Here is a 17,064-nt window from a genome sequence, read left to right as displayed (position 1 = left end):
GTTTGCTTTTCATGCCTTTTTAGCAGTTGGCACAGATATGAAGAACTACTGATTATAACGACTGCTGTTTGTAAAATTATTCTCTATTATAAATGGGTTTCACTATATGTTGGTTGGAAGAAAATTAATACTGGCTATTTATTGTATCAAGTTCTAGCACATACAATGACAAATTGTTTCCTGCCTAGACACAGCGACAATATATAGTCTTGAATGTATATGCATTAAATGTCTACATTGTGCTTGCGAGAGATGACCAGAGAAATACCAAACTGGAATCTCAACTATTTTGTCTCCCATGTTGTAGAAGTGTACATTTGAACTAAGAAAGATATCACAATGCTCAGTGACTTGCAACTGTACTTCCTGCTCAGTACAAAATCATGTAATTTAGTGGGAGAGCCACATTACTGTTGCAGTACAATTACAATGCTCCATGACTGGGCAATGTACTGCCTTAGAAGCAGTCAAGGAAGCTGCACAATCAAGTGGCCATTTTTTTCTGGCAATCTGCGCTGCCATGCCTATCTATGTATTTTCACACTAATTGCACTGATATGAGATTTTCACAAGTAGCATAAGCTCTCAAGCTAAATTGAACCTCGGGCCTGGCATGATCACTTGCAACACTATAGAAGCAAGTCATCCAGGGAGGAAAATTCCACTACTTACGGGATGGTGAGTTTGTGTTTATCTACGCATCTTGCATGCAGATGATCATGCTATATAGTACCAGCTCTGACAGCAGTGCAAGCCGTCAAGGGCATTGACCATGTAATTTTATTTTAATAGCCCATACTAACAAAGGGGGGAAAATAAAAGCTCCACGGTCATCTTAAGCAAAATTAATTATTGATAACACTGGCTCTCTCCAAAGAATTAGGAACCAATATGAATACTAATAGGATTTTATAGTAAGCATAGCTTATGAGATCAAAATGTTCTTGATATTCTGGATAATGCCTTATTAACACCTCAGAATTTGTGCATACATATAAGCTGCTGACAGGTGCCATGATAGTTTTCACAGCAAAGCACACAGAAGCGCAATGCAGCTTTGTTTATTGGCTTTTCATATGTACAGTAGAAACCTCCACTGCAGCAAATCAATACTTTAGAAACCAGGAAAAACATAGAACTTGTACACACAAAGTTTTAGCAGGCACACACTTTGAAACATTTCTTGTTCTGATGCTGTTAGCACCCCTTACACACATACATAACACTTTTCTTGGTCAATTTCATTTCCACATTCAGCAGGAAATAAAATATGGCACTTTTTTACATGTGAAACAAAAGCAATAGATTTGCACTGCTATATACTATATTGCACTGACACTCACTTCTGCATCCAAGATAGAAATGTATGCACAGCACTCATGCATGATGACAGCAACAAATTTCCATTATAAGATACCCTTCATGAATGAGGGAAACAAGAATAGAATTGCAAGCAAGCGACAAAAAGACCACTGTCACAGAAAGGACAAACGATAAAACATGGCAAACCTTTACACAGTGAACAAAGTGCCAACCAGCAAAACAATACGAACATTCAAAGCAGCTACTGTCATTGAAGGATCATCCAGCTGTCAACTGCAGCGATCGCACCACCACTTGAGGCACAGAAGACATGTGATAAAGCTGCTACCATCATAGTAAATCTTCTATATCATGCGCTAGTGCCTTGTAGTAGTTTTTTTTTCTTTTCTTTTTAACAGGCACAATATGGATCACCAAGTGAACAGTGCACGAGGGACTCCATATCACCATAGCTAACAAAATACATTTGCTGGCAACCCATAGCAGCATGAACTTCAGGATCACAAGTAAGCAACTTTGATAGCGTGAAGATCAAACACCAAAGCAATGAACAGTGATGCCAAACCAAATAAAGTGCTAGCTATATGTGTTCATGAATACACTTTATATGGCACATACTGCCCACAGCACTCAAAGCTGCCAGGGTATAGAAGTAGCAATCACATGGTTGGTAAAATGCAAGCCTGAGTACCTTTTTGGTAGAACAAAGACACAAATTTGTCAATATACTGTTCTCAAGAAGTCATTCGAGGGTATGCCGCCAGCTAGCAGCATCAAATAAGCAAAAAAAAAAAATAGCCCACAGCCACCCATTGATTTCTCACAGAAAGGCTGCAACTTACTTCGTCTCAGCGTCTTTTAGGCTTGCAGTCAATTGTGCCACCTTTTGCTCCAGCTTTGCAGCTTGCTCTGTTTTTGCCTTTAGCGAGGACTCACAATCCTAGATAAAGAAATTTAAAGAAAAAAAGCATTTGCGATTTAACTCATTATTTGGTGACATGTCATTTAATCTGAATAAGAAGCAAAATTGTTGATTGCACACAGATGCAAGGTTCAACTATTGTAGTAGTACTAGAAGCAGTAGTTTGGACAACTGGTACTAATGTCCTCCTTCATCTCTAAAATAACTGAAGCTTTGTTTACCTGAAGCTTGTTGAACAATTGGAGGTTAATAGCTTTGATATCCTCCAGTTGCCTGCGTAGGCTCACTATGCTGTCCTGCTTTTCATGGATGTCCTTTTCAAGCAATTTCAATGCCATCTCTGCTTCCTGGAAGAAACAAGCACACATCCTAAGTGGGAGAAAACAATGATCATGTTAAATTATATTCGCAACCAATGCAAGGAGTTATTTGAATAAATACTGCATATGGCGCTCGTGGAGCACATGCTTGGTTTGCATTTAAACCAACGAATTAGTCCGTGTAAACTTGTCTCCTACGATTAAGCCCCTTCGTACCAAACATGGATAGTATTTTGAATTCTTGGCAACTATAGAACGGGGGAAGTGAGTATGTATATCTTTGAATATTCCCTGTAAAGTATAGGATAACTGTGTGCCGCCATTGTAATGTGTATCCACTGGAACATTGGCACCCCATAGGCACCTCCTTTGCTCTGCATGCGTGGCACATTGGCACAGCTTGAAAAGTCCACAATTACATTTTGCGCATTATGTTACCCTGGGCCGATTCTGGGCCGAACAGGACTTGTACTTATTGTACTGACTTGTACAACCTTATAACAAGTTGATGCAGTGTGTCAAGCAATGTATAACCAAAGGTAATGACGAACAATTGTTTATTAATAAGTGTCTTGTTTCTGTTTAATGTTTCGTGGAAGTTCTTTCATTTTACTTAAACTCCATATATGTAAGGTGAAAAGGAAAAACTCTTTTTACAGAAATCAGGGGTATGTATTGGTTCTAGCGCGGCGCCTGTTCTCAGCAACATTTTTTTGGCTTATGTGGACAGAAGAATTCAAAAGAACATTGGTGACTTGGTTGTTAAGGTGGTGCGATATGTCGGCGATTTTCTTGTTATATTGTGAAAACCAGTGATGTACAAAGAAGAGTCGTTGATATGTTAAAGGTGTTCAGGGAATGTGCTGAAGGCATCAGTTTCATGTGCGAACTGCCTGCTGAAAATGAGCTACAGTTATTGGACTTCAGGATATTATTTTCTGAGTTAGATCACATTTCTTGGGAGTATTGCCCTAGGGCAGAGAAGCCTTTACTTGTATTTTGTTCTGATCACTTAAAAGTAGCAAAAAGTGGTATTTGTGTTTCTTGCATACACTCTTCTTTATTTAAATCATGCCGCCACAGGGTGCAACTTAGTTTCGAGAAGCAAGTATCTAGAGACTAAAAGAACCAGGGTACCCTACTGATGTTATCACACGCAAGAGCTTGTGAAAAGGTGGCAAAACCCGTTAAAGGCATTCCGAAAAGAGCATCAGTTGGCAAGGTTCCTAAGAGAAGAAGGAGTGCAGTTTCACTTCTATATGTGCATAAGCTAGCACACGGGTTAAAAAACGTAGCAAGCAGTTACAAGGTTGATGTTATCTTTAGTGTCGGTCCCAAGCTTGGTCAGGTTTTTCCAGCTGTCCATAAAAAAATGAATGGAGTGGTCAGTGACAAACGTGCAGGATGTTCTGTCAATTATTAAAACATGGATTGCAAAATTCAAGTTGTTTATAAATTACCGTGCTTTTGTGGAAAGGTTTACTAAGGGCAAACAAATCGATGTTTAAATATCAGGATCCAGGCACCTGTGCTCAATGTAAAGAATGGCACTGGTTTGTATTTGGCGGTTCGCTGCCACTTAAGATTGTGTAAACCAGTTTTCGATAAAACTGAGATTTTGTACAGGCATAGAGCACAAAAAACAAGAGAAATAATGGAAGCCTTTTACATATTTTTGGAGGGTGACAGATACATCAGTCAACCTTCGATAGCTGTGTCACAGGCAGAAGTGTCACACCTTCGGGAGCATGTGCAAATCAATTCTTGATTAGCCAACTTTGCTGTTGCCACGTGTATGTTACTTCCGTTTTCTCATGCACACTTGAGAGGGTGGTTGTTCTCCTTTCAGTGTAGTTTTCTACTTATTCTGTTTTCCTTGGAAATAAACTGTTAGCTGCGAGTAGCGCCCGTGTTTGTCGTTTCTTTCTTTCTTGTCTACCTCTTTTTCGTGCACTTTTTCGTTAAGATGGAAACCAAGTTACAAGTCTGAAACATCCATCCTTTCACTTTCGTTATTGTTCTGAGCTTTCTCCTATGAGAAACACTATTTGAAGAAAACACGGGGAAGGCGGGAGATGGAAATTGAAGACAATGAGCAAAACGTGAACAAGGTGAATGCAGGAGCCAACGTTGGCTCCTGCATTCACCTTGTTCACGTTTTGCTCAACTATTTGAAGAAGTAACATACTTTGCCAATCTGTTAACGACGCTACTGTGAACAAGCGAGCGAAGTATTATTGAACTGCATTCAGCAGAAAATTTACAATCTTTTGTCAAAAGCAGTGAACAGTCACATTCTCTCACATCTGCATTGTTGTCATGGAAAGCAGTTGGTCCACCAATGCTATTGGCTGACTTTGTAATCGCAAGAACATTCTCAGTAATACATAATTGCTAATTTTGAGTTAAATAAATAAGAAATGTATATGTCTGCGACCTCAAAAAGACAGAAAAATCATTTAGTCTTTGCAATGCGCAAGGCCGCCGAGATGGCAGCGGCGTGCTGCGTAGTGTAGTCTACCGCGTGTGCCACGAGGTGCTGCGACGAGCCCTTTCACCGCCGCGACACTCAACTATTGGCCAGGGCTTTGCCCCCTCGGCTTCTCTGTGCTGCAGCTCCCAGTGCACTGGCAGAGACGAAAAGAGAGAGAAAGCAGGGTATCGGTGCAATAACCCCACTTTTAGTTAAAGGGTTTGAAAACTCTTTTCAGCACGAGATTCGTGGGACGACACACTTTAACAGTGAGGCCATTCTATGATTACAGTGGAACCCTGGTTATACGTCCCCCAGTTTTCGATGGCCCGGGTTTTACGACGGATTAGCGCAGTCCCGGCGAAGTCCCCATAGAAGCAATGCATTAAAAACCCCAGTTATCCGATGCAATTTTACGCCTGACCCGCATTATTTGACGACCCTCGCATTTCTCTCTCCCCCACCATCAGCCACCCGCGGCGCTCGCTGTGCTGAAATAGCGCCTTTTCTTCTCCACAATCACTTTTTCTCTCTCTTCTCGGTGGCGTCGCCTCTCATCGCGTTAGGGAAGAGTTTCTCTCCCCCACCACCAGCAGCCGCCCATGACACCCACTGTGCTGAAATAGCGCCTTTCCTTCTCCACAATCACTTTCTCCCTCTCTTCTCCACAGCGTCACCTCTCGTCGCGTTGGGGAAGCGTTTCTCTCCTTCCAGTTTCCCAGCAGCAGACCGCCGACAAGGTAGCGCGGAGAGGCCTAGGTTTATCGCACGTGTTTTTCGTCGTAATCATAGTGACCAGCGTTCAGCGGAGATTTTGAGTTGTGTGGAGCAACGGGACGCACGATGTCCCAAAAGCGGACAGTTCTGTCGCTCGGCGATAAGCTGAATATTATCGAGGAAGCAGGAAAGCGGCATAGAGCCACGAAAGCCAGCATTGCCCGGGACCTTAAGATACCAGAATCTTCGCTTAAGACGATCCTGGCAAACAAAGTGGTGATATTGCAGAATGCCAACAAGTTCCGGCTCAAGTGGGAAGTGGTAAAAGAAGGACAGCATGAGAAGTTAGAAAAAGTTCTCATCAAGTGGCTGCATCAAGCACGGAGCTCTGCGATCAATGTTGACAGCGCCATTCTAAAAGAAAAGGCGGACCTTGTGGCATTGCGTCTGGGCATTGACGACTTTCAGGCATCGAACGGGCGGGTGGATCGCTTTGTAAAATGAAACAGGATTGTGTACAGCCGCTCCTGTGGAGAAAGCGCTTCCGTGGATGTTTCGATGGTGAATGAATGGATGGAGTCGTTGCCGGAGATGATTGCTGCATACAAGCCCTTCTATGCAGGTGGCAGTGGTCGAGCGTGAGCAGACAATTGTCAGCTGGTCGCTGAAGTGTGCAATTCTTATTGAAATTCGAAACGCAGGTTTTTGCTTGCTTCAGCCTGTTTATTAAACTGAATCAATAAATATACACAATAGCAGTAGGAAGAAGCGAATTGATCCAAACACTCTTCTTGATTGATGTCAGCTATCAGCCAACAATAGCCATTTAGGGAATCTTGCTTATGATGGCATATGCAAGCCACCGGCAGCTTCGAAGTAGGTGCAGAGGAGGCCTCGTTTAAAAAGACAGTGTTTGGCGGGCATTGCGCTCCGCTTGTGAGCTCCACGTGCCATGCACAATTGAAAAATTTGGCTGAGGTGTTCCCAGCTGCATATGCTATCCGCGAACTCATTTTTCACCAAGCTCGAGGGGTGGTTCAAGACCCCTATAAGTGGCAATGCGGACAAATAATCGCCACCAATAAATGTTTTCGTCTTCTTTAAGGTTTCTTTTTTTTTTTTTTACAGAGATTTAATGTCAAGCATGTCAGCCCTGTTCCAGACAGACAGCGGAAAATATTCCAACATTTTAAAGGCTGTGCTATTTTTAGTAACAGGCCTGGGAAAACAATGATATCACAAATTATGGATGCAAGAGTATTGGCAACTGTCCTTCATGATCAAGCAGCTTTCAAAGATCCCATGGATGGTCTATAGATGTTTGTAGACCACAGTAGACGTGAAAAATATTTTTTTCCTTGCAGGCAAGTCAAGCATCCGGAAACTAGTTAGCATAGGTGCTTACGTAACCATTGTAGTGCACTTCGCAAATTCACAAATAGCATGACCAGGTAATAAAAATTTCTTTCTTCTCCATAGCTTTCATACTGCTCACAAGCTTTTGCTGATGATAGTTACTCGAAAAGATTTCCCAGCTACCTTTCAGCAGCTATATCTAAGGATGCAGATGCAATGCATTACAAGTAAACCTTGCAATAACAAAATTGGCAGGGAATGGGAAAAAATTCACTTTCGCGAGAATTTTTTTGCGAAATGAGACAGCATAAATGGGTAATGCATCACAAAATGAAACTTTACTGTCAAAATTCCGTTGGACTGCTTTGGGAAGCTTGCTCGAGGATACAGAATTGCATTACCGACAGTCCAAAGTGCGCCACATGCGTCAATCAGCAGTGGCAGCACTGCCGTGGAGCAGTCATCATCATCATCACCATCATCAGCCTGGTTACACCCACTGCCAGGCAAAGGTCTTTCCCATACTTCTCCAACAACCCCGGTCATGTACTAATTGTGGCCATGTCGTCCCTGCAAACTTCTTAATCTCATCCGCCCACCTAACTTTCTGCTGCCCCTTGCTACGCTTCCCTTCCCTTGGAATCCAGTCCGTAACCCTTAATGACCATCGGTTATCTTCCCTCCTCATTACATGTCCTGCCCATGCCCATTTCTTTTTTTTTTTATTTCAACTAAGATGTCATTAACTCGCGTTTGTTCCCTCACCCAATCTGCTCTTTTCTTATCCCTTAACGTTACACCCATCATTCTTCTTTCCATAGCTTGTTGCGTCGTCCTCAATTTAAGTAGAACTCTTTTCGTAAGCCTCCAGGTTTCTGCCCCGTAGGTGAGTACTGGTAAGACACAGCTATTATACACTTTTCTCTTGAGGGATAATGGCAACCTGCTGTTCATCATCTGAGAATGCCTGCCAAACGCACCCCAGCCCATTCTTATTCTTCTGATTATTTCCGTCTCATGATCCGGATCCGCCGTCACTACCTGCCCTAACTAGATGTATTCCCTTACCACTTCCAGTGCCTCGCTACCAATTTAAATTGCTGTTCTCTTCCGAGACTGTTAAACATTACTTTAGTTTTCTGCAGATTAATTTTTAGACCCACCCTTCTGCTTTGCCTCTCCAGGTCAGTGAGCATGCATTGCAATTGGTCCCGAGTTACTAAGCAAGGCAATATCATCAGCGAATCGCATGTTACTAAAGTATTCTCCATCAACTCTTATCCCCAATTCTTCCCAATTAAGGTCTGAATACCTCCTGTAAACACGCTGTGAATAGCATTGGAGAGATCGTATCTCCCTGCCTGACGCACTTCTTTATTGGGATTTTGTTGCTTTCTTTATGGAGGACTACGGTGGCTGTGGAGCCGCTATAGATATCTTACAGTATTTTTACATACGGCACGTCTACACCCTGATTCCGTAATGCCTCCATGACTGCTGAGGTTTCGACAGAATCAAACGCTTTCTCGTAATCAATGAAAGCTATATATAAGGGTTGGTTATATTCCGCACATTTCTCTATCACTTGATTGATAGTGTGGAGCAGTATTCTAGGACAATCACTTTTGCGAGATTTTATCTAATTCAGCAATGGATGCAGAACAGCAGCACTCTACATATGCAGGAGCATTTCTCCAGTGCACGCTGCTGCCCGCAGGCACCGACATGCCCGCTTTTGAGCACGAAAGTGATCATATCTCGTATATCCGAAGACAATCGATCAAGATTACGGCCCTTTCTGTGCAAACCTACGTCAGGCGCTGAACGGCACGCAATCTCTCTCAGGTGGCACCATAACCAGCATCTTTGAAGCAAGGGATGCGTATTCACGGATGATCGCTCAATCACGGCTCAATGCATGGCACTCCATGCTGCGACTGCCATCTCAAGCACCATAAATAATTCCGCGGCGGTGGGACGTGGACTTCCTTGTTTTTGCTGCATTTTTCATACCGAGGCGCACATTATGCACTGCACTATGTGTGCAAAAAACTGTCGTCACATGTCTGTAGCAACATGTGTGTGACTTCAAACGGGCGATGAACAAACAAGGTGGTGGCAATGATGTGTTTACATCGCACGCGATTGCTTCCGCCGCTTGGTTATTTTTGTAAACGAAAATGGCGGTGCCCATGCAAGTGTAATGGGGTGCTATTTTATGCAATTCTAGTGTAAAGAAATCGCATTTGAACACATTTTGGAGCCTGCTAACCTTCCGCGAGTAAGTAATATGCGGTGGTTACGTTTCAGCAAATTTCGTTGATGCGGGGTTGTAGTACAGCAACAGTTCGTTGTCGAGAAGTACGAAATGCATCGAATGCTACGGCCGTTCGCCAGGGACATGAAATTATTTCATTGCTGCGAGAATTTCATTGTCGTGGGATTTCGTTATCACAGGTTTCGACTGTACTACAATGCCACAAATCAACAAGTCCAGGAACTTACCTGTCTCCTGTCCACTTCCTCAGACAACTGCCTCCGGACCTCTGTGTACAGTGAGTCCAGACCAGCTTGGTTTGCCTGCAGTGTTTCCCTCTCAGCACACATGTCAGCCTTTGCATTCTGTTCACATATGAGTAAAAGATGAAATAGACAATCAATCTTCGTGGTTCTCATGAACTGCAGTGACTTGTTCACTGTAACATAAGCCTCACTAAACAGGCAATGTGCACACTCATTGCCATTGTACTTCTGCCTTTCATATCTTACATCATTACAGTTCAAAGTTCAAGATAAATGTTAGAAAGAAAATTGTGAGTATTGTGCCCTGCATAATCACAGAAAAGGAAGCGAGTAGGTGGTGAAAGATCCATCACCCGGTCAAACACCAATACGCTTAACGAAAAAAGTGTGGCCCTTATACCCCTGTCCCAAGGGCACCTGCAAACTCCATTTAACTCCTTCATCTTTACGCCAAGGGAGTTAAACAGAGATTTTGGCAAAGGGAGTTCGGCAATGACCATTACGGCTGGATGGAGTACTCTCATTACCCAAATAGCTACAGCTGTGATGAAAACCATGCTAATAAAAACGTCATAAGTGGCTCATTTACAAATTTTAGCATTATTATTATTATTATTATTTTCTGCCTTGGTTTACACGCCAGGTAATGGGAGTTTTTAATTTGTTTTTAAGGAAATAGTGCCTGTACCCTCTACACCAATGCTTCGCCATGCCGCATGGAAAAATGTTGTTCCGCCATTTCATTTGTTTATCCACTTCGTCACTCATCTGGAAGTAGATGAGCACATGCACGATTACACAGCACAGAATCACAACTTGAAGCGCACCGGTTGAACAACTAGAGCCGCGCTGCCCACGCACAAAAGCAAGAGCGCAGTGTGGCCAACATCGCTTTCAACTTCACTATGCTTGGAAAACAAGTCTTGCAACAACCCAGAGCATACTCTCTCGCTGTGATATTATTAGATTACATACTACACTAAAAAAAAAACTACCTTTAATGGCGACTGTATATGTGAGCAGTTGTACATGAAAATAAGCGCAGCAGCGCCGTTTCTGCCCCATGCGGCCCTCGTCGAAGGCTCGCAATGTGCCGTGTAGCACAGCCGCAGCTCCATTGCCGTAAATCTCATGTCAATGGAGCTTGCGGGTGCCTGTGTGACAGGTATTACATAAGATTATACAACATTTTTCAACCACATATAAGCTGACCGTGTGTGTGATGAGAACATTCATTAAAGGTTTTTAGTTACGTTGGATGTGTCTTTCAGAAACTTTTTACCTAAAGGCCCGACTTATATCAGCTTGCTTTAAAGCTAAACTAATGCATACTGATCTACAAGAAAAAATCCGGACACCTAAGCACTTCCAAGTTGTGAATGCAAAAGCATTAATGTCCAATTGAATGCCACTGAGCAGTCCGAGTATTGCGCTGTGAGTAATGTACTGTAGCAGCATGTGCTGCCTGCGCCAGAAAGCAGCAGCAGCCTGCAATGCCAACGTTGCATGCCACCGACATCCTGCAAGACGAGAAACTGAGGAAGCAGCAGTGCCCACCAAGGCCGTCAGGCACGTGGAGCAGCTAAGCCCAGTGGGGGTGAGGGAGAGATACGCACTGCATGCTGGCTTCCGAGAGTGAGAGGGTGCCGTGCCCCCTCCCCTCATGCAACACCTGGCGCGCTACCACAGGAGCAGCTGTTCTCTTTCGCCCCCTCTGCTTCATCAAGGCGCACTCATGATGTAGTGTCGCAGCCAATGGGACTTTGGGTGCCCTTTCGCAGCTACAGACTACAGATGCCGGCTTTTTCACTGAATGGTCCATGTGACGCTTTCACATAAAAAAACTGTGCGTTTTACACTGCTACGGCACTCATTATGTCACAAACCCGAAGATGGATGGGCAAAATAAGCTAGAAGGTGTGTCATGGGAAGATGATGGAACCACGGACAAGTATGAATTAGACAATGTTACAATATATTGAAATAACCCTCAAAAAAAAGGAATGCAACCACAAAAAGGTTTTTTCCAAGCCTTGGATTCAAAAATAAGAGGAACGAACGAAGGCTATGTTGGCTTCATCTTTTCAGATTATTCACAACAAACCAGTGTAAGAGCATTAAAAAATCGCGCCGAGCTTGAAGCCTTATCCCTTCATCGTAATATATCTCGTTTAACACTCTTCCATAAGCTTTACTATCACTTATCACTTCATAACGAGTTCATGTGTGAACCCTTAGCCCTTTTTCCGTGTCGCAACCATTCTTGCAAAGTCAAATGCATCATGTGTCGTTCCCTCGCATTTGGTCAGTCATTTATACCTTGCACCACGATAGAGTGGAATAATCTGCCATCGCACATTGTCACGGAAACAAATGCCTCGAAATTCATAGATGCTCTGCACACTAACATGCACACCTAATATAGAGCGTTTCACTCTCTGATTTGTAAACAAATCTTTTTCAAGTGCCGATAACCAAAGTCTCCGTGACATTGTCATAGTTTGTGCAAATTATTTAAAGTTGCTGTACCGATAACTATTTTATTTGGTTTCTTCTGTGTTTTTACGTTTGTGCACTGTAATTAATATTATCCCAATTTTGATTTTGTGTTGTGTTTACATTTATGCCCTGTTCTTTGCCTCAATGATGTAACCTTCACCCTATGCAATACCCTCTCTAGAGGACCTCTGGGGTTATTGTGAAATAATAATTGTGAAATAATGTAGACAGTTTTAAGAGAAGTGGGTGGCTGCCACCATCATGGACTACCTATAATGTGGCAGTTGTGGGACTACACTGCTGCACTGAAATGCCATATGAGCACCCAGCAGGCAGCTGGCATGTTCGCATAGTGTGTATGGGCATTGCTGTAGTGGATCCACCCAGTGGACTTATGCTCCCTAGAAAAACATTATTATTGCACATGGACTCTTTTTGTATAATCAGCCTCAATCCGCCTCGTTGTGCTAATTTGTACCCTCGCTAATCGCAGACCTGTGCCCCTTGCCACTGAGAGGTTGCCTTTTTTGCATACCTTGGTCATCCAGTAACTGAGCCTACCTTTTGTACTAAATTCTGCCACGGTCGGAGCATGTAAAGCACAATACAATGGCAATACACACATTCACAGGTTAGACAGAAACAAATGCAAAGAATCCTGTCTGCTTCCACACTTCCAACAATATATTTGGCTTATCACTGAATATCTGAAAAATTCTGAATACTTATTTTCCAATCGAATACAAATATTTAGTACATTATATTCGGCTGGTATTCAAAATTTTTTAATAATATCCCAACCCCTGAACTAGGATCTATACCTTCTCCTGATGGGGGAAAGACCCTAAGCATGGAAAAGATGCAACCAACCTGAAGCTTGCGCTGATGGTCTTCGACAATTGAGTCCTGGTGCTCTCTGAGGACACGATTCTCTTCCTCCAAAGTGAGTATTTGATTTTTGCTTATGGCCAAGTCTTCTTTCATCAGTGCATTGGTTGTCTGTAGCTGCTCCACTTTTTGCTGGAGGTTTGTTACCGTAGCACTGAAACGACACAGACAAGCAAAACCATAAGCAACACTAGAATTGTAGCAAAACTGCTAAAGATAACCAGCAGCAAAATCCATCAATGATCCAAAACCAGCAATGCATGCGCTCTGTGAACACAAAATTCATTACATAAAAAAGTTCTGCTTGCATTTGAAATTTCATTTCTGCATTTCTTTTTTAAGCGACATAAGCATTGACCTAAAATTTACTTCTGTGGCAAAACATGTGCAAGTAAAATAACTATTCACACTTCTTGAGCACCGAGCTACAAATAAAAGAAGATGTGCAATTGTGTGTTGAAAGTATATCATCCTGCATGTTCGTAAAATTTATATTGCTTCTGATTTAGCAGCCCACAGGAGTTCCATAGGACATGGGAGCTGAGAGAAAGCAGAACCTCCCCACAGCTAAGGCTTGCAACGTGCAATTCAGAGAGGTGCATTTTGTAATATGCAACTGCACTTCTTAATACCATGCCTAAGCTTTGGTGAAATTCCGTTTTTTTCAGTAGCACACTTGTACATATGGGAGATGATGTTGTCTTTAGAACAATGCAATATAAAGGACCAGAACACTAAGCTTCTGTCACAGCAGAAGCTACAGAAAAGTTAGTTATCGCTTAATGGGATTGCTTCCACTAAGTATGTCTGACTGGAAATGGCCAGCAGATATGTAAGTATTTTGATCATGAAGTGCTCAAATCAGAGCTGCTCAAACTGCTGAACATGTCAAAATCGTCAGCACTCCAGTGCTCTCCGATGCAAAACCTTATGACAAAGAGTGGTTTCTGTGTATGGCATGTGCAGCTAAGCAAAACCTGAAGCTACTTGTTGTCATCACTACTGTAACAGCTGCAGTTTTACGTCTTCCCTCAGAGAGGACGCAGCATACTTTGACGTGTGTACGATGTCAACTGTGGCTCCTTGCTCCCAAAAACTGAACATGAGTAGGAATTGCAAAAAGGTATTTGAAGTACATTGGTACACACCCACATACACAGTGTTTTTCAACAACAGCAACAAATCTTTCTCATCATCACCATCATCATCATCATCATCATCATCATGAGCCTATTTATGTCCCGTGCAGGACGAAGGCCTCTCCCTGCGATCTCCAATTACCTCTGTCCTGCGCCAACCGGTTCCAACTAGCACCCGCAAATTTCCTAATTTTGTCGCACCACCCAGTCTTCTGCCATCCTCTACTGCGCTTCCCCTCCTCTTGGTACCCATTCTGTCAACCTAATGGTCCAACGGTTATCTAATTTGCGCATTACATGACCTGCCCAGCGCCATTTTTTTCTATTAATATCTATTAGAATATCGTCTATACCCGTTTGCTCTCTGATCCAAACCGCTCTCTTTCTGTCTCTTAAAGTTATGCCTAGCATTCTTCATTCCATTGCTCTTTGCGCGGTCCTTCACTTGTTCTCAAGCTTCTTTGTCAGTCTCCAAGTCTCTGCCCCATATGTCAGCACCGGTAAAATACACTCATTGTATACTTTCCTTTTCAATGATAACGGCAAGCTTCCAGTCAGGAGCTCGCGATGTCTGCCGTATGCGATCCAACCCATTTTTATTCTTCTGTGAATTTCCTTCTCATGATCAGGGTTCCCTGTGTTTAGTTGACCTAGGTAAACGTATTCCTTCACAGACTCTAGAGGCTGACTTGCAATCTTGAACTCTTGTTCCCTTGCTCGGTTATTTATAATTATTTTTGTCTTCTGCATACTAATCTTCAACCCCACTCTTACACTCTCCCTGTTAAGGTTCTCAATCATTTGTTGTAACTCGTCCGCAGTGTTGCTGAATAGAACAATGTCATCGGCAAACCGAAAGTTGCTGAGGTATTCACCATCCTTCCTTACTCCTAAACCTTCCCAGTTTAACAGCTTGAATACTTCTTCCAAGCACGCAGTGAATAGCATTGGAGAGATTGTGTCTCCTTGTCTGACCCCTTTCTTTAGGTATCTTCCTACTTTTCTAGTATAGAATTAAGGTGGGTGTGGAATCTCTGTAGATATTCTCCAGGGTATTTACGTAAGCGGTCTGTACACCTTGATTACGCTATGCCTCTATGGCTGCTGGTATCTTTACTGAATAAAATTCTTTCTTGTAATCTATGAAAGCCATATAGAGAGGCTTATTGTACTCTGCGGATTTCTCGATAACCTGATTAATGCCATGGATGTGATCCTTTGTAGAGTATACTTTCCTGAAGCCAGCCGGTTCCCTTGGTTGACTAAAGTCCAGTGTTGCCCTTATTCTATTGGAGATTATTTTGGTAAATATTTTATATAATACTGGGAGTAAGTAAGCTAATGGGCCTATAATTTTTCAGTTCTTTAGTGTCTCCCTTTTTGTGGATTAGTATAATGTTTGCTTTCTTCCAGTTTTCTGGGACCCTTGCAGTCGATAGACACTTCGTATAGAGAGCCGCCAGTTTTTCTAGCATTATGTCTCCTCCATCTTTGATTAAATCGAATGTTATTCCATCTTCTCCTACCGCTTTTCCCTGTTTCATGTCTTGCAAGGCCCTTCTGACCTCATCTCTAGTTATAGGAGGAGTTTCAGTACACTGTTCATTATTGTTTTGAATAGAGCACTCCTGAGTCGTCTGGGTATTGTACAGGTCAGTATAGAATTACTCCGCTGCTTTTGCTATACCTTCGAGACTGCTGATGATATTACCCTGCTTATCTTTTAGAGCATACATCTTGGTTTGTCCTATGACAAGTTTCCTTCTCACTGATTTCAGGCTGCGTCCATTTTTTACGGCTTCTTCAGTCTTTCTCATGTTATAATTTCTTATATCACTTATTTTCGCTTTGTTGATCAGTTTTTACAGTTCTGCAAATTCTATCTTCTCTCTTGAGTTGGACACTTTCATTCTTTGTTGTTTCTTTATTAGGTCCTTTGTTACTTGGGAGAGCTTGTCTACTGGTTGCCTTGGTGCCTTGCCTCCCACTTCTATCTTCTATTGCTGCCTCGGAAGCCAGCCTCGTTACGGTTTAATTCATTACCTCTAAGTCATCATCATCATCTCTTTGTTCTAAGGCTGCATATTTCTTTACAACTACCAGCCTAAATTTGTATGCTTTTACCCTTACTGCCTCTAGCTTGACCTTTTTCTTCTTGACCAATTTTACTCTTTCTCTTTTCAAATTGAGGTGAATCCTAGCCCTCACTAACCAATGATCACTACACTTTACCCTACCTATCACTTCTACATCCTGCACTATGCTAGAATCAGCAGAAAGTATGAAGTCAATTTCGGTTCTTGTTTCACCATTAGGGCTTTTCCAGGTACACTTTGTGATGCTACGCTTCATGAAAAAGGTGTTCATTATTTTCCAGCGAATTCAACCAGCATCTATCCTTTAGCGTTTGTAGAATCAACACCGTAGCTGCCAAAGCCTGTTCACCCGCCTGCTTCTTCCCCACTTTTGCATTCAAGTCACCCTTCACTACTGCATACCGAGTTTGCACTTTTCTCATCGCTAATTCAGCATCTTCATAAAACTGATCTACTTTATCATCATCGTGACTGGATGTTGGAGCGTAGGCTTGTACTACCTTTAATCTACACCTCTTATTAAGTTTGATTATGACTACTGCTACCCTCTCATTAATGCTGTAGAATTCGTCAATGTTGTCTGCTATGTCCTTACAGATTAGGAATCCTACCACGTATTGCTTCTTATGAGGGAGACCTCTATAGCAGAGGACAAGGCTGTTCTTTGGCAATGTGTAAGCCTCACCAGTTCTTCTAATCTCACTAAGGCTGATAATATCCCAAACAATGTCTGATAATTCCTCAAAGAGTCCTGTTAAGTTAGCCTCACTCAAGAGGGTTCGGGTGTTAAACGTTGCAAGGGTCAGTT

The 17,064-nt window shown here is 42.5% G+C and overlaps 1 protein-coding gene across 3 annotated transcripts in view; it reads right to left on the bottom strand.

Moving 5' to 3' along the window:
• The window catches only part of LOC126544342 (RUN and FYVE domain-containing protein 2-like), a 115,070-nt gene that overhangs the window by 48,750 nt on the left and 49,256 nt on the right, over positions 1 to 17,064 (bottom strand). For all 3 annotated transcript variants that reach the window (XM_055062090.1, XM_055062089.2, XM_050191627.3), the window contains 4 exons: positions 13,004 to 13,175; positions 9,617 to 9,733; positions 2,467 to 2,592; positions 2,166 to 2,263 (listed from right to left, as the gene is read on the bottom strand). In XM_055062090.1, the coding sequence (XP_054918065.1) occupies positions 2,166 to 2,263; positions 2,467 to 2,592; positions 9,617 to 9,733; positions 13,004 to 13,175 (513 nt within the window). The remainder of the gene's footprint in view (positions 1 to 2,165; positions 2,264 to 2,466; positions 2,593 to 9,616; positions 9,734 to 13,003; positions 13,176 to 17,064) is intronic.

This window comes from Dermacentor andersoni, chromosome 1, assembly GCF_023375885.2.
Source record: "Dermacentor andersoni chromosome 1, qqDerAnde1_hic_scaffold, whole genome shotgun sequence".
NCBI lineage: Eukaryota > Metazoa > Arthropoda > Arachnida > Ixodida > Ixodidae > Dermacentor > Dermacentor andersoni.
Note: the sequence above shows the minus strand (reverse complement) of the source record. Positions and strands in the feature narration are given on the sequence as shown.